Source organism: Chanodichthys erythropterus, chromosome 4 (genome assembly GCF_024489055.1).
Source record: "Chanodichthys erythropterus isolate Z2021 chromosome 4, ASM2448905v1, whole genome shotgun sequence".
Classification (NCBI taxonomy): Eukaryota; Metazoa; Chordata; class Actinopteri; order Cypriniformes; family Xenocyprididae; genus Chanodichthys; species Chanodichthys erythropterus.
This window is the reverse complement of record NC_090224.1, coordinates 12,709,651-12,732,447: the sequence shown is the minus strand read 5'-3', so window position 1 is coordinate 12,732,447 and position 22,797 is coordinate 12,709,651. Positions and strand designations below refer to the sequence as shown.

General features: G+C 34.8%; 1 protein-coding gene across 1 annotated transcript; it reads left to right on the top strand.

Moving 5' to 3' along the window:
• The first annotated feature begins 461 nt into the window (after window positions 1–461).
• Window positions 462–22,796, top strand: LOC137018835 (adhesion G protein-coupled receptor F4-like). Its single transcript, XM_067383562.1, has 11 exons — window positions 462–541; window positions 1,755–1,891; window positions 2,014–2,208; window positions 2,824–2,976; window positions 3,221–3,396; window positions 3,499–3,669; window positions 4,117–5,478; window positions 5,722–5,763; window positions 5,845–5,907; window positions 5,998–6,055; window positions 22,570–22,796. The coding sequence occupies exons 1-11, from the start codon at window positions 462–464 to the stop codon at window positions 22,794–22,796; spliced, it is 2,664 nt and encodes an 887-aa protein (XP_067239663.1).
• Window position 22,797: the final 1 nt, after the last annotated feature.

Below are 22,797 nucleotides of genomic sequence, written 5' to 3'. Positions count from 1 at the left end.
GAACAACTCCGGGTAGAACGCCATGGTAACATCTTGTAGTTACGGTTATGAAATGGCGTGAATGCAGAAGGTTCAGGAGGAACTGTAAAAGGTGGCTGCTGTTTGTTTGTGGTGCTCAGTGACAACTCTTCATAGCTTTACAGAATGTTCTGATGATGTGTGATGTCTGCATGAGCAGGGTGCGCGGAGGTATGGAAATACATAGTTTAACAGGCAGGTTGGACTTTTAATCATTGCATTCGGACCAAATGCAATGATTGGACAAACATTTTTTGGTCCTGAGACTTCCACAGAAGATAACCCACTTGTATTATTGATTGCTATCAGGATGTGAAAAGAGTTTCAACCAGTATAACAAAAAGTGTTTATGAAAAACATTGCTTACCCTACTTTTAATGTTTAACTGGTGATTTACAAGATTTTATAGGCAGAAAAGATTATGCTGAATTTTCAAAACGATCATGCAAGTTTTCTTCATTTTATTCTTTACCACCATCAGCAATAACACCACCATCAACACCATCAAAACCATCAACAACAGGTATGTCCAGTTACAGTAAAACAAATTCTGATATATAGCACAGTAATGATGGTGAATATTTGTATTAGTAATGAGAACTGTTGCTGAAACCTGTTCATTCAGTGCAGACTGAAGATTTTTAAATATAAAGTCAGTGACCATACATCTATATTTTGACACCAAGTCATTTCAGTTTATTTTACATTTATGGCTTCTTGGAGTGAATAAATTCAAGACTTAAATACATACATTGAATTTATCGCTTTGAATGTTTAGGAAAACAAATTATAGATATATTAACTGTTTGGCTAATATTTTTATGGTACTAATATATTTATTCATCAGTGTCAGCAACAAAGCAGACAACTACTGTGAATCTAAATATTGCACAAAAATATTTGATGTATGAATTAAGATGATATTTTGTGTTAGCAGGTGCACAGAGATGTTATGAATGTCAAAAATATAATATGAAATCATTTTTGTCAATTTATTTCTTGGGGGGCACCAGTGTTCATCTTGCATACACCCATTAGTATGTGTATATTCGTATTAGTATTGTTATAATGATTGAGGATTGTTATGTAAACCTGTTGATACAATGCACATAAAATATATATTTGTTTTACAGTTATTGGAATGTCAATGACAATAGATCAGACTTTTGACATCAGTCTTACTGACCCTACTAGTGAGAAATACAGAAATTTATATGACAAAATTGCACCAGTAGTGAGTATTCTGTGTTTCATATTTAATGAAATTTATGTTTATGAAAAAGAACATGTTGATATTTGATGAATACAATTCTGAGTATAGCTTGCATATAACTTTGAAGAAGTTATGGCATACATTTTATTAATTTTAATTATTTTATTTAATTATATTTATTTATTTTTCAATAACAATCACTTTGAAAAACCTTGTTGAGAGGCTTGAACCACATATGCAAATGACATAGAGATGTCATATTAATAGACACAATAACTTTATTTAATTTTTATTATTTTAACATATTTTCAAGCATTCATCGGGTCCTTTTGCTTTTTACAGATTGAGTTAACTTATTCTAGTAAGCTAGTTGGCTACATTCCTTTTTCTGCCAGACCCACTGGCGTCAGGTATAATCTACCACTTACATTTTAACAACATTTCCATTTATTCACTACTTTTTTTCAAATCCAGTGTTAAAACAGTGTTTTCACATTGGTGTGGTTTGTGTTTCGCTCCACAGGCCTGGTAGTGTTATAGCAGACTACACAATAAGTGCAACATCCAACAACCTTGATTTTACAGCAGCAAACACAGCAGTCTCTGAGTCTCTAAAGACGAAAGGAATTGTTTTAGCTGAAAATCCTTTTTCTCGAAGTGGTAAGGGTAGTCAGTGCCTAATCTAAAACCCTTCACATTTCTTAGTTCCATCATATTTGTTATGTTATTGTTTGTTTTTGTTCATTGCTGGGTGATACGAGTTGTATGGTTTTTATTTTCAGAACAAACAGTTTTCACAACAGGTAATTTATATCCTCTGCAAAAGCTGGACCTGAACTGCATACAGCCAGACTTTGCAAAAGGACCAATAAAATGGATAGTGAATAACAAAGATCCTGCACTGGACAACACAAGATACACCCTTTCAAACAACAATAGCACTCTCACTGTGAAAAACACTAGTGAAAGTGACAGTGGTGAGTGACGTGGGATTCATCTTTGTCCTCTCTATCTTACATGCCAAAGTGGCTGATTGCTTTATAGAGTCCTGTTTTAAAAACCAGACTGCTGTGAAACTTTACCATAGTTTGATTTAAGTATATTAACATTGATGTACTATAGCATATGATTATACATGATACTATATATAGCATAGATGATGCTGCCATATCAACATAAGTTTAATAATGAAACCAATCAAAATTAAGCTACACTTGTAGCCCTCTTGTTTACAAAATATGATATTAATCATAATTTTGTTTATTGATTTTTTTTCCCCCCTACATGCAGGTCGATACTCATGCATCATGCAAACGAATACAATACCGTACATTCAGTGGCAAAACATTATTATTAATCAACGCCCCACTATCATTGTGGGTGATGAATACCGTGTTTTTCCATGTGATGGCAGCACTGTCCAACTGAGATGTTCTGTTGATGCTGGCTACAATGTTGAGTGGGTCCTGAATGATACAGTACAAACTTCAGGTTGTACATACTAATCAGTTATGCATTTTTATAAAAAGTTATCGAGTAGTTGTCATTTAAATCTTTAGTTCAAACCTCCATGTTATTAATATGTTTTCTAGTACCTGCATCAGGCTCTGACATCATATTAAACCATCCTACTAAAAGTGGGGATTGTAAGGAGGAAACCTTTACATGCCGTCTCAAGGATCTGCCACAACTACTTGCGTACAGTTACAGCTGGAGCAGAGTCACAGTAAAGACAAGCACAGAAAGTGAGCCTTCAGTTTCTCATTCTTTTCAGCATCACATTGCTTTTTACTGTTGTACATTTGCATTGGATGATTTTAATGATCTAGCAGACTTTTCTGTGGATTGCATCACACCTGATCTTGTGATGTTGGTTGTTTTGGTCCTATTAATATTGTATACTTTTATTTCTGATGCTTCTGCATAGTATTCAAGGACCTTTTCAATTTAATATGGTTCCTTCTGACTTTCAATCAAATTCTACTCCAGATTATGACTGTAGAGATGAAGAAATTGGACTTGGAAAAACAAATGAAGAAAAGACAGGAATCTGTAGAACTGGCTTTAAAGGCACCATAACTTATAGATGTGAATCACGTGGGTGGACACCAGTACAGGACAACTGTGTACTTGAAGTTATCTTCAACCTTAAAAACAGAGCTGAGGTAATCTATTGATCATGTATCACCATCTACAATCATCTAGCCATTTTAAATATTTCTAATATTTGTTTTTTTGTGAATTTTGTGATATTCTTTTCGATTTAGACCTTGCTTGTGGTGGAGATTCCAGGGTTTATGGCTAACCTCAGTAGTGCCACCTCACAGAATAATGTTAATATAACACAGTCTCCTGCTACTGTCCAAACTATTGTGGATATACTCTTCAAAATTGCTGATTTGTCACAAGCTACTTTAATAAATAGCATAGTAATGGAGGTATGTATATTCACTTCCTAGCTTTTATGTAGAATTTAATGTGTAGACATTTTATGCTTGATGTATTGAATTGAATTTAACAAGATAGTGTGACGTTAAAGATAAACTAGTGCTGTTTCAGTGTTAGTGCTGCTAATTGTGTTGTGCAATAGTCATTCTCTCTATTATCATGAATTAAACTGGTTATTATATTATATTATATTATATTATATTATATTATATTATATTATATTATATTATATTATATTATATTATATTATATTATATTATATTATATCCAGAAATTCTTTATTAAAATTTGGCAGATCATATTTTTATATTAGGCTATAATAATATATCTTATGCTGTGTATTATCAGATTATTCAAATATTTTATATATCAAATATTTTTACATTTTATGGGTTAAACTTCAACATTTTACATATAATTTTATATTCTATTTCCAGAATTACCTAAAAACAGTGAACATCATTGTATCAGGTAATGTCAGTGATACATGGAACACATTGAACAAAGGAAACACCACAGAAAACACCAGCATTCGACTTCTGAGCTCTATTGAAAACATAAGCGACCGTCTCAAAGATGAGTTTACGATTAATGAAACATCAATTCAGCTGAACAGAACTACAATTAAAAACTCATTCAGTATAACATCAACACTGCCAAACTCAACTACGGAGATTGTAATACCACAGGTTCCTAATGTGACTACTGTAACCATCATAATCTTCACAACCCTTGACAATGTCCTACCTACTCGTGATACTAATAATGACAGTAGGAATTCGGATTTAAACATCAATGGAGATGTGGTAGTTGTTAAGGTGGACCAAACAATTAACAACATTTCTTTTGCGTTTGACATTACTGATCAGTCTTTGGGAAATCCTCAGTGTGTCTTTTGGAACTTCAGTCTTGACGGATGGGATTCCACTGGATGTAAAGTAAAGCCCTCAGTGAACGAAACAGGCAAGATTACATGTGAATGCAACCACACAACCTCTTTTTCAATCCTAATGTCACCGTTTTCCATCGATAGCAAAGCCTTAGCCTATATAACTTACATTGGTGTAGCTATTTCAATGGCCTGCTTGATTTTGTGCCTCATAATTGAGACTATTGTATGGAAGTCAGTGACAGGAAATGACAGTTCAGCCAGAAATTCCTACACTTCCTACATGCGACATGTCTCCTTGGTCAACATTGCCGTGTCCCTGCTGATTGCAAACATCTGTTTTATCATTGGAGCTGCAATCACAGATCAAGAGCAGCCAACCTCAGTGGGTCGCTGCAGTCCAGCGGTTTTCTTCATGCACTTTTTTTACCTGGCTCTTTTCTTCTGGATGTTGATTTCAGCGCTGTTGCTCTTTTACTGTACAGTCATGGTCTTTACCGAAATGTCAAGGGCCAGAATGATGGCCATTGCCTTCATAGTCGGTTATGGTGCACCTTTGCTCATAGCGGTCATTACTGTTGCGTCGACAGCTGGACCTCAAAAATATATTTCCCAAAGAGCGTGCTGGCTGAACTGGGATGAATCTAAGGCCCTGCTGGCATTTGTGATTCCAGCTCTCACTATTGTAGCCATAAACCTTGTGGTTTTGATTGTGGTTTTGTATAAGATGTTGAGGAGAGGAGTTGGTGCCACAACTCAACCAGAACAGAAACATGACCTGGTGGTCATTGCCCGATGTGTAGCCTTCTTGACTCCTATCTTTGGTCTGACATGGGGATTTGGAATTGGAACCATGGTGTCACCAGACTTAGGTGTTCATGTGGTGTTTGCACTCCTCAATTCACTGCAGGTATCACTTTTTGTCTTTCTATTTTGACTTTATATTGAGGTTATTTTGTCTGCTTGATTTAAATACAAATAATGCAATAATTATAATCAATATTTTTATATATGTATTATAAAGCCTCATAACAACATATTATAATGGAAAATAAGCTATTTACAATGTTATGAATATGAAATTGAACAGCATTACAACTAGTATTATTTATTTACTTATAACATTTTCCTCATATTTTGTACAATTCTGCAGGGATTCTTCATTTTGGTGTTTGGAACGCTTTTAGACAGCAAGGTATGAATTTTGTTAAAATGATCTTAGAGGCATTCAGTTCTACTGTAGTGCTTTAACTCATTTTCTGATATATGGTTGCAGATACGCAAGACACTGGCAAGAAGGCTGTCACTAAGGAACCTTACCAGCTCTATCCATACCAGGGTACTTGGCAACAAACTGCATCTGATTCATAAATTCTTCATGATAGATGTACTCAGTTTACAGCTGATGTCTTAAATTTCTAAATTACAGAGTACTAGTGCAGGACCATCATCTTCAAGTGGTTTGTTACGAAGGAAACAAAAGAGAAGTAAGTAATACTATTTACAGTCCACTTTCAAATGTTCTCACTTTTAAATTCAAACACTTCCTTGTGCTTTCAAATGCTCCCATGCAATGATCATTGTAGGCAATCATAGACAAATATGTTGAGCGTGTGAACAAAAAGGCCAATCAGAGGTGTTTACGAATCCTCGCAACAGTGCTCAAAGCAAAATCATTTTTAAAATTTCAGTACTGACTTGGTATCGAAGTCGGTACTTTTGACAACACTAACGTGTGTATATATTAGGGCTGTCAAAATTAACGCGTTAATAACGCATTAATGCAGATTCATTTTAACGGCACTGAGTTTATTAACGCGATTAATGCAGCACACATTTTCTGTTTGACCCTTGGCCTAGCCCGTAGTTGGAGAAATGGAGATGCAGCCATAGGGGACGTTTACATGTTGTGTCTAAAATGTGTGTGTGTGTATATATATATATATATATATATATATATATATATAATATATTCACACACACAACTATACAAGATATTTGTGTATATACTTTAAGTAACATAATAATTATTATTTGCAGATGGGTACAACATATCAGCAGCAACATCTTCAAACATCTCCAGTGCCTCTAATACATAATTAACTACATTAACTATAGTCTACTTCATTACCAATTAAACAGCTTTTTCATAAGTGCTTTGTGCATTGCAAATATCTGTAAACTGCCTTTTCTGTTACTGGTTTCTGGGAAGAATTGTTCTGAAGTCCTTTTTAAAAAATCAGGTTATAATTAACAGTTTTGAGATTTGATATGTAATTAAGGGTGCATTTTAATGACGTGGCTGGTGGCATGATAAGATGCTTTTAATGGGTCTAAAGCAATAGCTTTGTTTTTGTTTTGCGTAATGTATTTTTTGTTTGCCATTTTAAATGAATCAGATTTGCTGCACAGTTGGTGTCATTAAATGTATCTTGTTCTATGCTGTCTGAGGGAAAAAAAAACAAAATAAAATTTTAAATGTTACTGCTTCAACAATAATAAAATGCCTTTGTATTTAATATTAAGCATGGTACTTATTTGTATTTTATTCTTTTTCAAAGCTTCAGAATTTGACAATGATAAAACAGATATAATCCCCTGCAGAGGTGGGGTCAGAAAAAGTCAAGGGTCAAAAGCTCAACTAAAACAAACCCTGACCTCGATGATGGTAACTTAAAAATTGTGATTTTCTCCTTTGGTGATTCTGCTTGTTATCATCAGGTGTCTTCAATAATGCTCAATCATCACTCAATTAATCACTTATTTATCTCATTAATGCTTCAGTGGGTGGAATAAAAATATGGCAGGACTTTTACTTTTTGACCCCTGGACTACCCACCTCTGGTCCCCTTCGAGCCAACAGCTCATATGTGTCCCAAGCATGTACATAGTCCACTGCACCACAGCTCTGATGGTATGCCAGTTTTGGTACACACACACATCACTCTTAAGGCCGATTCACACCAAAAATGATTACCATAAAGACAACTTTGATAACTTTAGTAGCATCTACACCAGCAGATGATATTGTTCTGTTTATTCTAAGCATGTGCTGCAGTTGTGACATCTGCCACCTTAAATGCTCACACTCTTTAAAGCAGGTTGGATTCTGATTGGTTGTCAATGATTTTTATTTATCAGCTAGAAAAAAATTGTTACGAAACTGATTCCACAGATATTTTTTCTTTGTGCTGTTATTGTAATTGCTGTAATTGTGGTTTTTACTCAGCTTTGTGTATGTTAGATTTCAGGTATATACCCACATAGAATGCAACGTTCTCGTGACCTTGCGCAACGTTCCCTAAAAGTTCTCTGAAGGTGACGAAAATTCAGAACCTTTACAGAACATTTGGGACGTTCCTAAAACGTGCTCTTTTGATAATGAAAGAGCTGCAGTTCAAGGTTCCTTATATGGCTTTAGGGGGACGTTCTCTTTTGGTTATTTTATGGTCAAAAAAGAACGTTACAAAGAGGACATTTGGGACATTAACAGAACGTTCCCACACGGTCCCCTGTTGGTCATTTTATAACGTTCCTGATATGAGTTTAGGGGGACATTCTATTTTCTATATTTTATGGTCATGCAAGAACATTACAAAGAGGACATTTGGGAAGTTCCCTGAAGGTCCACCAAATAACGTCCCCCAACCCTTAAAAGAACTCCACATCGTGACCTTCTCTGAATGTTCTGGGAAAGAATAACCAAAATGGTGTTCACCGTTATTGAGGTGAGCGTCTGCTTTAGATGGGCTCTTGATTCTTGACATTTAACCTTTGGTTTTCTTTGGCTGCTTAAAGGTGCCCTAGATTCAAAAATTGAATTTATGTCGGCATAGCTAAATAACAAGAGTTCAGTATGTGGAAATGACATACAGTGAGTCTCAAACTCCATTGTTTCCTCCTTATATAAATCTCATTTGTTTAAAAGACCTCCGAAGAACAGGCGAATCTCAACATAACACCGACTGTTACGTAACAGTCGGGGTGTACGCCCCCAATATTTGCATATGCCAGCCCATGTTTCCAACATTATGAAAGGCATTAGACAAGGGCAGCCAGTATTAACGTCTGGATCTGCACAGGTGAATCAACAGACTAGGTAAGCAAGCAAGGACAATAGCGAAAAATGGCAGATGGAGCAATAATAACTGACATGATTCATGATAACATGATATTTTTAGTGATATTTGTAAATTGTCTTTCTAAATGTTTCGTTAACATGTTGCTAATGTACTGTTAAATGTGGTTAAAGTTACCATCGTTTCTTACTGTATTCACGGAGACAAGAGCCATCACTATTTTCATTTTTAAACACTTGCAGTCTGTATAATGCATAAACACAACTTCAGTCTTTATAAATCTCTCCAACAGTGTAGCATTAGCCTTTAGCCACGGAGCACTATCAAACTCATTCAGAATCAATGTAAACATCAAAATAAACACTGTACTTACGCGATTAGACATGCTGCATGACGAACACTTTGTAAAGATCCATTTTGAGGGTTATATTAGCTGTTTGAACTTTTTTTATGTTGTTTAAGGCAAGCGCAAGCTCTTGGGGCATGGAGCACGAGATTTAAAGGGCCACACCATGAATCGGCTCATTTCTAATTATGCCCCAAAATAGGCAGTTAAAAAAAAATTATTTAAAAAATCTATGGGGTATTTTGAGCTGAAACTTCACAGACATATTCAGGGACACCTTAGACTTATATTACATCCTTTATAAAAAATTTCTAGGGCACCTTTAAGCTGTGTTTTCAAGACACATTAGTTACAAAAAAAAAACGCAAGAAAAATTCTGATCAGATTAATTGGTTTGTTTAGTGTTGGTGATTCAATCATCATGGAGTGTTATCAATAAAGTCTAAACTGGGGGTGTGTTAACTGTTAGTTTTGCATTAAACAATGGTTATAAGTTTTGTTTTTTTTTTTTTCATTATACAGACCAGTGTTTAATCAGTGTCTTTTAGACTCACGCAGACATCATGAATCAGCGTATGATTCTCAACAATGGTGACACTAAACAAAAAATCTTTTTTGTGACTATAGTAGCTTGAGTTAATCTGTTTATCTGAAATTTCTTTCACCATTGTTGAGGATCATACGCAGAATCTTGATCTCTGTGTGAATCTACATGATGCTGTCAGAATAATTTATGCACAATGATAAAAAACTTTCAAAATATCAACAATTGGAGAAGCAAAGTCAAGGGTCAGGAGCCCAACTAAAGCAAGCGCTTACTTCCGTAACGGTGACATTTATACATTTTGATAAAACATCAACACCCCATTAAGAAAATTTGTATGAAAGAAACAAAGTCAGAGTGGTTTGTAATAAGAGAAGATGCAGAGATCTAGAGAGATCTGGGGCCTGTACCATGAAGCTGGATTAGCTGGCTAGCCAGGTAAGTTTCAGATTAGTTTGCACCAATCCTGGGTTTTAGGTACCATGAAAGAGACTTGGCTTTTAGCGGTGTTCATCGCCATGGTAACTTACGCTCCACGGCTAACCTGCTCCGGGGCAGGTTATGTTCAGCGTTAGAGATCTCAAACTGAAATTGGACCAATCAGGTGTAAGCTAAGTGACACTGACACACCCAACGCAATAAAGTCACTCCCCCAGTTTCTCTTCCTCCAAATTAAAGGTCATTATATAGTAAAAGCAAATATTTAATGATGAAATTGTCTGGTTTTAATGATATAATTTATATATGATTTGTATATGATCTATATTTTTATTAATCCATTACACACATGCAAGTTTAGTTTAACAGTTGTTATTAAGCACTTAGTTTCAATGAATATTAATATATATAGATCATATGTAGGCTAATATAAATAAGGTGTAAATATACTATTTAAATATGACTACATGTGAGCTTGTATGTTTGAGTCTCTATCGCTATATATTATTAACCATATAAACTAACTTCACAACTTTCACTTGGACTGATAGAGAAAGATAATTTCTTTTATTTGTCCTCTTTCACAGACAAGTATTTTCCATTAGTGTAAATGCATTTAAATTCTTAATTTTCAGCGAATTGAATCTCGCTGGCTCTCTCGTGAGAAGTGAATCACAGTTTATTTCTGTTGCAAGGCATGTGATTGGCTGTTCACCACTGATGTCACAGATTCATTTGCACACACTTCACAAACTCAAGATCAAAGCCTGAGTTGACAGAGAAAGTTGATGATCAGCATCATGGTACCAACAAAGCCGGATTGGAGTGGTTTGGTTTTGTCAGCTCAAAACTAATCCTATAACCCTGAGTTTGTTGATCTACCATCATGGTACAGGCCCCTGTTAGTGTTAATGTTGTTTCTGTTATCTGAGTTTTGTGAGGTTACCATTGTGCTGGAGAGTAGCATCTGTGCTTTAGTCAATGATGAGCTGAGAACTATTGATAACTGCATGTTGCTTTGTTTAAAGGCAGTAACTGTGTAGATGCTGATGCATTGATACGGCAGTTCCATTAGCTCATGCATGTGCTTTTTTTGTCTTTTGTAAGAAATTTAAAAAAAAAAAATGTTTTTGTTTAAACAGCCACTTTTATTAGTCAATTTTTTGACAAGAGCACCAGGGACATTCTGAGAACATTTGCAAATAAAATATGGTTCTCTAACATCCTGAATGTTCTGTGAAGGTCTGCCAAATAACACCAGTGGAGATGTTCTAGGAATGTAAAATTTCTAGCAGGGAGGTTATTTTAGGTTCTCAGAACGTCCCCACTGGTATGTCATTTGTGGAGTTGTTTAATCAGATCTTCAGAGATTTAATGTCTTTTCACAAGTTCACACTTATAAATAAGTCAGAAATTAATTGGTTAACTTATTTGGCATGCTGTCCGGGGAGAGGGCTCTGAGATCGGTAATCGGCCCAAACACAGAGTACACCCCCTCCCTTCAGGTTATATGAAGTAACCCAGAGAGTGTGAGGAGACGGGGTGGTGGAGGAATTCTGGAAACTGTCGAGGATTCTTGGGTGAGTTTGACTGATAGGCCTGAACTCATGCCAATTGGGTAGATATGTTGATTACAGATTGTTGACAGCTGGTTGAGATGACGTAATGATTATAGGTAGCTTATTTGACTTTTTACTCCCAAACTACATTAATAAAACATAATTTATCTTCAGTTCATCTAAGGCTGTGGCTGAAGAAAGTTGTAGTTTGTGTTCTTATTTCTATTTCTTTTAGCGCTTGTTCAGAGCAGGTGTTTGAATGATTGAAATAATGTTTCAGGAACATCATACTAACCTTTAAATAACATTCTACTAACATTAAGGAAACTGGACAATTTATGTTCTTGGAATGTTACAAATCAACATTCCTACAATGTTAAATTTTACATCAAAATTAAGTTGAAAAAACATTTGAGAAACATTATACCTTATAAAAACGTTCCTGGAACGTCAAGAAAACTGGACATTTTTTACATTCCCAGAACCAACACTGAATATTTAGAGAAGGTTCTTATAACAAAATTCTGTTAGCTGGGTGTAGACTCCTCCTGATCATCCTGATCCCAGCAGCCTGTAATACAGCTCATACAGTAACTGTGTCCACAGAGAATGGTCACTGGATCCTTCAGTAGATCCAGACAGATTGAACAGCTGAACTGATCCTGAGCCAAAGAAACACTGGATTCTGCAAGACTTCTACAATGGTTCGACAGGAGCACCTCGATTCCCAGAACGTTCAGAGACGGTCACGATGTGGAGTTCTTTTAAGGGTTTGGGGAACGTTATTTGGTGGACCTTCAGGGAACATTCAGGAATGTTTAGGGGACTATTACTATAGGACGTTCTTAACTTCACAAATGTCCTCTTTGTAAGCCCTGCGTATACTTCGGCCATTTTAAAAATAATTTTTGTGACTTTAGTAGCTTGTTTTGTGATGTTCAGAGTTAAACTGTTATCTGAAAATTTTATCACCATTGTTGAGGATCATACGCAGAATCTTGATGTCTGAATAATTTCTGCATAATGATAAAATTTTTCAAAGTATCATAGAACTACACCAGTATGAAAGAAATATTCAGCGATCAGTGAACAAGATCACTGCATGATGATAAAATCATTAACAATGAACAACCAAATCCATTTGATCAGATTTTTTTTCTCAGATTTTTTTTTGTTAGAAATGCTTTAGAAAGACACAGCTATAACAATTGGAAAAAAAAAATAAAGTCAAAACGTCAAGGGTCAGGAGCCCAACTAAAGCAAGCGCTTACCTCCATATAACAGTGACATTTGTAAATTTTGATAAACAACTCCTCATTAAGAAGATTTTTATGAAAGAAACAAAGTAAGAGTGGTTTGTGTTAAGTGAAGATGCAGAGATCTAGAGAGATCTGTTAGTGTTAATGTTGTTTCTGTTATCTGAGTTTTGTGAGATTACCATTGTGCTGGAGAGCAGCGCCTGTGCTTCACTCAATGATGAGCTGATAAACATTGATGTTCTGCTGCATGTTGCTTTATTTAAAGGCTGTAGTAACTGTGTAGTTGTTGATGCGCTGATACAGTTATATTAACTCATGTGTGTGTTGTTGTTGCAATTTTCAATTCAATTTTTTGACGAGGGCATCAGGGACGTTCTGAGAAGATTTCCAAATAAAATAAGGTTTCCTAAACGTTCAGAGAATGTCTTAAATGTTCTGTGAAGGTCCACCAAATAACGTCCCCCAAACCTTAAAAGAACTCCATATCGTGACCGTCTCTGAACGTATTGGGAACGTTACTAGGCAACATCCTTAAGTGGGGACGTTCTGAAAATGTCAAATTTCTAGCGGGGACAGTCTTTCTGGTGCAGGTGGCATGGTGGTGAAACAGACAGACGAACAGCCAGGGACCAGGATGATGAAGACAATGAGACTGAAGACGAGGGCCAGGATCAGGATAGCCAGGTAAGCACTCAGGTGAGTATGGGTGAGTCTGTAGTCAAGTGATCAGATGATGGTGAATTTCGGCGATTGTGAGTGAGTGGGTGCGTCTGGTGTTGCTGACTCCGTGACAGGAGGAAACTTTGGCTGATTCTGAATAGATACTTAATTACTAATAAGATAAGAGAAGTTTCCTTTCAAATTGTCCATCGTGTGTATCCTGTTAATACCTTCTTTAAAAATTAAAAATATATATATATATATTGATACAAATTATTCGTTTTATAAACAGTACCCAGAGACTATTGTTCATTTATTTAGGCTTTGCTATTAGGCTACTCTAAATTACTGTGAAAAGACTTTCCCTATTTGTTTTTGAGAACATTGATAAGAATTGTTCTTTACTTTGGGAAAATGTTTTAAGAATTGTTAATTAGAAAAATTAGCATTTACTGAAAAACAAAATATACTTAAATCTTATTTTGTTAACAAAATTTTATATACATAACTGTAAATTTTCAGGTCAGAAACCACTTTTGTTATATTTTGTTTGCTGAATTGCAGCATTAGAAAGCAGTCTTTGATCTTTTCCTTTGATGTTATCTATTCTGATTAGTTAGGCTATCTGGCTTGTACCTTTTTAATTTTTTTATTTTCTTATTTGTTTATTTGTTCTACAATGTGACTGCTTCTTTCTTTATCTAAATGTTCTAAATAAAAAAAAAAAATAAAAAATTATGATTTTGTGATGATGACCCTGAATGATGATCTCTGAACCCACAAATCAAGCGGACTCTCTGAGAACGCCCCCCAACGGCGAACCATTGAACACGTGTCTATGGGTTTTTATCTGATTTCTGACAAGTTTTATACATTTGTAGATGTTTTGATGAGACATTATAATTTAAAGGAATAATAGATAATAGTTTCTTATTGGCCTGTTTAGCTGAGCCATCCATGGAACAAACAAAACTAGCCCTGAAAATTTATACAGTTATTTACTGTAATCTACAGTATGTTAGTGTAAAGATACCATGCACTAAATTAAAACTCGTATTGCCTCACTTCAATTGCAGAAACCAACTGCCTTAATTTGTCAGAGTGCCATTTAAATTTACTAATTTTTGTTACATGCTAATAATATGAGCATATCATTACTATGAACTTATTTCTTTAGAGTTCAATACAAACATTTTAAACAAAAAGATTTTCACTGCACCAGCAACTACACAGTCACCATCTGTTAAATAAAACAACATGCAGCATATCACCAATGCCTATTGAGCTTCCCCTGAACCTAAGCACAGGCTCTACTCTTCAGCACAATGGTGACCTGCAAAACTCAATTTTGCAGTAAACTACTGGCAACCAGAGGTGGAAAGTCCAGGGGTCAGAAAGTAAAAGTCCTGCCATATTTTTATTCCACCCATGCACTGAAGCATTAATGAGATAATTAAGTGATTAATTGAGTGATGACTGACCATTATTGAAGACACCTGATGATAACAAGCAGAATCACTAAAGGAGAAAATCACAGTTTTTAAGTTACCATCATCGAGGTCAGGGTTTGTTTTAGTTGAGCTCTTGACCCTTGAATTTTTAATATTAGAGTTTGTTTGAGCTGTTGTAACTGCATTAAAACCAACCAGATGAGCAAAGTTAAGAGTTGATCAGGTGGTGTTGGTTATGTTTTCACATATTTATTATTTGACCTGAATCACTGAACTTATTTAGAGCCCAAACTCTGAGTTAGATTTACATTATTGATTACAGCAGCACTCTGATTCTACAGCAGAAGTTTCAGTTTTTTCAAAATAATCCAAAGGTTTATCAAAATTTGTTCTAAAGAAAAAAAGGCTTATTTAGACACACATAGATCAAGAATCAGCCTGTGAATCTCAACAGTGGTGAGGATAATAAAGCATGTTGCAGTGCATTCTGGGAGCCACCAATCAAAATTCATCCATGGCTCCCATCATGCATTGCTGCATGAATAAATTATGAGCTGAATTGTCTTAGTAATTTTCTTTATTCTCACTATTTTATTTTTTTTCTGTTTTTCTGTGACTTTTCAGAAGCTTGTTTTCTAATGTTCAGAGTTGATCTGTTTATCAGAATATGTTGCTTGTCACCGTTGTTGAGATTCATACACTGATACTTGATGTCTGTGTGTGCCTAAAAGAAGGATTTTTTTTTTTTGATCAGAACAACTTTTAAGATATCCTTCAGATTATATTGATAAAGCTGATCTTCTGCTGTAGGCTACTCAATAATGTAAATCTAACACAGAGATTGGGCTCTAAATGAGTTCAGTGATTCAGATCCAATAATGATTATGTGAAAACATAACCAACACCACCTGATCATCTTTTCTCTTTGCTTGTCTGGCTGTTATAACTCAGTTACAGCAGGCAAACAAATTCTAATATTAAAGAGTGAAGGGTCAAGAGCCCAACTAAAGCAAACCCTGACCTCTGTGATGGTGTCTTAAAAATTGTGATTTTCTCCTTTAGTGATTCTGCTTGTTATCATCAGGTGTCTTCAATAATGGTCAATCATCACTCAATTAATCACTTAATTATCTCATTAATGCTTCAGTGGGTGGAATAAAAATATGGCAGGACTTTTACTTTCTGACCCCTGGACTTTCCACCTCTGCTGGCAACAGTGTTGCCAGTACATAACTGTTTTTTAACAAACAGTTTGTAACTGTTAAATTACATTTTGTGGGTGTGTCTTTTTATCTTACACCTTTAACCCTTTCAACCCCACAGGAACATCCTCTAGTGTCCACACTACAGAGTAAAAGTAACATTGACGCTGTGTTGCAGTGAGATAATTAAGTTTATATTTAAGTGATGATTGAGCATTAATGATGAACACCTGCTGTTAACAAGCAGAACCACTGAAAAGAGGAACAAGAACAGAATAAATACGAGGCAGAAACTACAACTGTCTTTCAGCCACACATTACACTTATTACTGACCAGATTAACTTTATTTCTACAAAAGAAATCTTATTGAGAAATAACAGAAGTTTAGATGTTGATATTTTGGTGAAAATGTTTGGTTTGATGTTACCATCGAGGAGATCAGCATTTGCTTTAGTTAAGTTCTTTACCCATGACCTTTTAATACGTCAGTTTTTTCTTCTTTGGTTGCTTAAACTATTCATATATTTATGGCTGAAACAACTATAGAGAAAAAAAAAAAAAAATAGTTGAGTGCTGATAGTTATGTGTTGGAGAAGACGTAACCATCACATAATCTCTTGATTCACTGAATTCATACTGTTTTATTGATTGTTACATTATTAACAGACTAATATTTTTCATTATTGCCACTGTGAAACTACAGCAAGAGTTCCAACAACCAGCTAAAGAGAGTTTATTTTTAAATGTCATGCATTAAAACAGCTACTGCATTATTTAGGCCGCATTTACACTGCAAGTCTTAATGCACAGATCCGATCTTTTGACCATATCCGATTTTTTTGGACGACGTGCTTACATTTCTTTTAAAAGCGACCTGTATCGGATGTCTCCTTTTTACACTGCACTTGGTGAAACGTACCAAAAATAGCCTATATGACATTACAAATCAATTTCAATGGTACATTGAGCTTAATTTATTGACATGAATTCATACAGAAACCCTTTTAATGCAATAGTTACTTCCATATATAAAAATAATACAAATTATTCACGACATTTGCAGCTCCGCTGGAAGCGTGCGAGTTGAATAATACTCGGGTAACTTTATGGGTAGATATTCACAGCTTCATGGGCTCGAATCCGCCATCCTTTACTAGTTTTTTTTTTTTTTTTTTGTCATTAAAACCAACGCGTTCATCAGTGATTGTATATCAAGGGCAGTTGCAAGTTTGTGTGCTTTTTATTTTGTGGTTTTAATTTAACGAATAGTTAGAGTCTCCACAACGGGACTGAAGCGCGAGCCGTCGTCACTGACAACAGCGGCAACGAGCCTTCAGTGTGATTTCAAGAGCAACACATTTCAACGTCAGATCGCCTTTTATTTAACACAAACAAATGAAATTAATAATCTACCAGTCAACTAAAGATGCTCCGTTTGTTATGTCTGTACCGCGAAATGTTAAAAAACCCTCACTTTTCAATGACGCAGGAGTCGCATTAACAGGGAAATATCCGAACTGCCCGCTTACACTGCAGGCGCAAATGCACGTATCCGATTCATATCTGATTTATAACCACATATGAATGATGCCTGAAACCGATCTGTGAAAATCGGAATCCATGCGCTTTTTTCCTGTTTACACGGTCGTGACTCATATCCGATCTGTGCCACATGGGAGGAAAAAATCGGAATTGAGTCACTTGAACCGTGCAGTGTAAATGGGGCCTACAGATATCAAAAATCAGCACATCAATCTCAACAATGGTGGCAATAAAGCTGCATAATTTATTCATTCTGCATTGCATGCTGGGAGTTTTGTACTATGCTGGCATCCAGCATGCACTGCAACATTAAACTTTTGGATGTCACCATTGTTGAGATTCATATTCTGATTGTTGATGTCTCTGCTGTGCAAGTTATGCAGGAGCTCTAAATATTTTATGCATTATAAGGACTTACATATTCTACTAAATAACTGATTATTGAAAGGTTGCTTGTTCTTATGCTGTTGAATCACTGATATAGTATGTTGAATTATAATAGCAATAGAATGAACAGAACAGAACAGAACAGTAACAGAAGCTCATGCACATTTTAACAGGCATAATTAAGAATGAAAATAACTGAAGGAAAGCTCTATTCTTCTGTTATATATATATATATATATATATATATATATATATATATATATATATAATTGTTACATTTAAGTTATATTTAAAAATTAAACATGCAATGAAAATACAGGTGTCGGTAGGCTACTCTGGAATCGGCAAATACCAAAACTGAAAGTATCGATATCAGACTTGTTCTAGAAAAAAGTGGTATCGGTGCATCCCTAATTTTTATTGCTGATAAAATTTATAAAACAACCTTTCCCTACCTGTAAATCCATACTCATTTCTGAAAAATCAAGAGTTTCCACAATGCACCAGTGGTTCAGCAGGATAGCAATGCTGATTCCTAATAGGTATTTTAACATTTTCCCTGAAACAGAAATTATATATTTTCTTAAATTTGTAATTTTTTGCCAACTAAAAATGTAATAAAACATAATATCAATAATGTCATAAAATTAATATCTTATTAAATCGACTATGCTTAAAATATACAGGATTTCTAACAAAAGTATGCGTAGTTTATTTTACCTTCACTGGCCATGTTTACACTCAAGGTAAATCACAATCACTCCAGAACATTTGTTCAGATTGTGGATTTTCTTTTATTTATTCAGAATAAAAAAAAAGAAAAAAAAGAAGAAGAATTCATAGGCCATAGGCTATAGGCTATGACATCAGAGACTAATAACGTCATTTTACAAAAAACAAGTGATGTAATCATGAGTAACTGCTAGGGATGTAACGGTATTATCGATATCATGATATCGCAATAGCAAAATTGTCTCTATATCATCATGGTTACACGATCAAATACATCATAGCCTACTGTATTTGTTAATCTTTGTTAATGTTAGTTAATAAAAAATACAGCTGTTCATATTGTTCATCTTAGTTTACAGTGCATTAAATAATGTTAACAAATACAACTCTTGATTTTAATGATGTATTAGTAAATGTTGAAATTAACGTTAAAGATTAATGAATGGTGTAGAAATGCAGTTCATTATTAGTTAATGTAGTTAACTGTTAATGAACCTATTTGTAAAGTGTTAGTGAATTTGTTGAGATTAGCTGTCTGTTAAACTCATTTTACAAGAATAATAAACACAAAAAGGAATTGGAAGTTTCTGTTTCAAACTGACAAAGTCTTCATTTATCTTTTTTAATTTTATTTCTTTTTAAATATCGCAATAAATATCGTATCGTGGACTTCATCGAGATATTGTCGTATTGTGAGATTTTGATATCGTTACATCCCTAGTAACTGCTGTAAAAAAAAAAAAAAAAAAAAATCAAAAAGTGAATGCATTGATTACCTTGAGTAAAAGCATCATCAAGATAAAGGTCATTGTATATAGCAGTGGTCATTTAAACTTTTAAATGTATACAAAACAAATCTTTCTTTTTATGAATATATCACAACTGCAGACTTTTATTGTATTTTTTAAAGAAGAAACAGCATTCTTACCTAACAACAACGCTGATGTGATTCCCTAAACTAAAGTAATCTGTCTGAAGATCTGAGTTTTTGTTTCCTTTGTGAAATGACCCACCTACACAACATTCTCCATTACAGTTTTTATCCAGTGGTTTCCATGCATTTCTCAACAATTAGTACCTCTTTTCAAAGATCATCAAAATAATCAGAGATTAACTCTTTACCCTGTATTCCAAATGATTATGTAAGTGACATATCAGTAGGATGTCAGTAAAATAAACATTCTGATTTTCATTTTTCAAAGAAATTGTTTGTTTTTTCTCTTATCTTTTTAGATAATGGTATCAAAGTTGTGTGAGTGATTTAGAGCACAGAAGAATTTAGACGGATAAAGGCTTATTAAGGAAAGTTTCTCTCAACCAAATTAATTGTATTAAAAGAGCAGGGTATTAAAAAAAAAGCCACTGTTGAGCAGCAAACAGGTATTTGAAGTGGCTTGTGTCTCTGGAGTCTCAAGAACTTCTCCTGGCAGCTGCACAAAGTTGCATTACAGCCCCCCTAACCAACTCTTACAAAGAGAATCCTACTGATATGTCAATAATTTGGAACACAGCGTGATAGACAAAGTCTTCCTGAATATTGATTTTTAATACCAAACATGGCAGAGTTTGGGATTAAATGTAATAGTGTAATAATACACTTGCAAGTACGTTATTAAATACCTAAGAAAAATGTAAATTAGGGGAAAAAAGAAAACAGACAAGGGATTTAGTTCCTGACTGACTGCATTCCTGTTGTATTGTTGCATTGCACAACCAGTCACTTCTATAAAATAAACTCAAAAGAACTCTCACACAGGAAATCTATGAACAAAAACAGAGATTAAAACCACTTATTTACAATGAGAACGTCTCAGTTGTACACCGTAAAAAAAAAAAAAAAAAACCTCTACAAGTGTATAAGACTTATCAGAAATCAGGTAAAAACCCATAGACTCATGTTCAATGGTTCCGCTATTGGGTTGAAGGTCTTACGGGTGTAGAACGACATGAGGGTGAGTAACAAAAAACTTTTTTTTTTTTTTCATTTTGGGTGAACTAACCTTTTAATGCCTTCTTGTTACATGAGTTAAAGATAGTGCCAAAGTCAATAAAATAAATGCAGTTAAGCAAACAAAACATAAAAAAGTGGTTTCTGACCTGAAAATTTACATAATAAAAGTTTGTTAGCTAAATAAAAAGATTAAGTATATTTTGTTTTTCAGTAATGCTCTTTTTTTCCAATTAACAATTCCAAACAAAACATTTTCCCAATGTTCTCAATAACAAATAGGGAAAAGTCTTTCCACAGTAATTTTGAGTAAAGCCAAAAATAAATGCACACTAGTCTCTGGGTGCTGTTTATAAAACGACCAATTTGTGTCACTGTCTTTTTTTTTTAATTTCTTTGAGGAGGTATTAACAGGATATACACGAGGTACAATTCGAAAAGAAACTTCTCTTATCTTGTTGACTCGATTTCCTGGGGTGGAATTGACATTTTTTGGAGAGCCCCAGCCAGCAATACTTAATATTTCCTTGCAGGGATGCATAAATACCGCTAGATGGAGCCGTTCTCTCTGGCATCTGCGGCTCATGCGCATAAACATTTAGGGTTGCTCGAGTCGATCTAGCAGATCATCATCTAATAAAGTCTAATATAGAGGTTGACTAGCACAAAGTATTTTATGTATTTTTAATGTAGAAAGTTACCAGACTTATATGTATTTTAAACTCTAAGCCTTTAAAATACAAAGTACAAATTAACATTTTGTATTTAAAATAGGCCTACATTTATTTGAAATACTGCAGATGATATGTGATACAGAATATGCATTCTACTGGCTGTTTTGAAATACAGGCATACATGTAACGATTTAATAATTATCATGAAACCTGAGAAATCAACTGATTAAAGGTTTTTTTTTTTCATAATTATAATAGCCTAGTTATTATTTTTTTTTTTTTTGGTCTTAATTGTGCACATTTTGTTGAAAACATTCTCCCCCAGACTAAGTCGTTTTTATCAGTGTTGGGGAAGCAACTTTGAAACTGCAGACTGACAAGCTACAAGCTACTTGTAAGTTTAAGTAGTCTAGTTAAGTTGCATTCAAGCTACCCTTCTGAAAAAGTAGTTAGCTGGACCAAAAGGGTCACCCTGATTTTGCCAAGTAAGACATGATCCTGGATCAACATCTTTGTTGATCCTGGAACAACATTCCAATCAACCAATCAGATTTGAGGGACAAGTTTACTGTTTATGTCACGTTTAGCCTTGCAACCAGGGTTAGGTGCTTCTACATCAATGTTATTCATCTATCTTTCCCCTTTTGATTTTAGGGATAAGTTATGGGTAGGTTTAGGGGTAGGAATATGGTTAAGACTAAATTTTCAGACTGGAATGTTGTTCCAGGATCAACAAAATATGTTGATCCATGTCTTACTTGGCAAAATCACGGTGACCATCCACTTATGTACTTCCTTTACATAATCAGATGATCTCTTGTCGATGGACAGACTGTAAAGCCACAATGCAAAATGCGAGATGGCGGTAGCAAATTTAGTTGAGGGGGGAAAATGGCGATGTGAGGTTCACTGTTGGTGAATCAGTCCTTGATCATTTGTTTTTTAAATTGCAATTTTGAGTGCATATTGTACAATATTATATTTTTTCCCCTCGGAAGCACTCTCAAAGTTCACGTGAACTTTGTTTTATTTAGCTAGGTGTTAGTAAGCGAAACCCACTTTATTTCCTAAGCTTAAACTTCATTCATAGTGCTGTGATTAAATCCTTGGGGATTGTGAACTGTAAAAAAGGTAAGAAACGCAAATCTAAACTGATTGATTAATCTTTAAATCTTGGAGCATATGTCACGGTGGACTTTGACACAGACTCGTCTGCTATCGTTCCGCTACCCGAAACTCCAATAAAGGAACCAATACATAAAAAAGGCAGAATTGATGATGATGGTGGTGGTGATGACGATGATGTTGATGAAAACCTGCAGCCTTGTCTAGCCACAAAAGAACATCTCTCAAGTCCGTCATCAACAAAAGAGCTGACATTCTTGACAAAAGCATCGAGCATGTAAA

Excerpts from the sequence above, each read along its gene's own strand:
- LOC137018835 (XM_067383562.1), top strand. The coding sequence starts at position 462 with ATGCAAGTTTTCTTCATTTTATTCTTTACCACCATCAGCAATAACACC. Across the intron at positions 2,977-3,220 it reads AGTAAAGACAAGCACAGAAA|ATTATGACTGTAGAGATGAA; the intron begins GTGAGCCTTCAG and ends ATTCTACTCCAG. Across the intron at positions 5,764-5,844 it reads GAACGCTTTTAGACAGCAAG|ATACGCAAGACACTGGCAAG; the intron begins GTATGAATTTTG and ends ATATGGTTGCAG.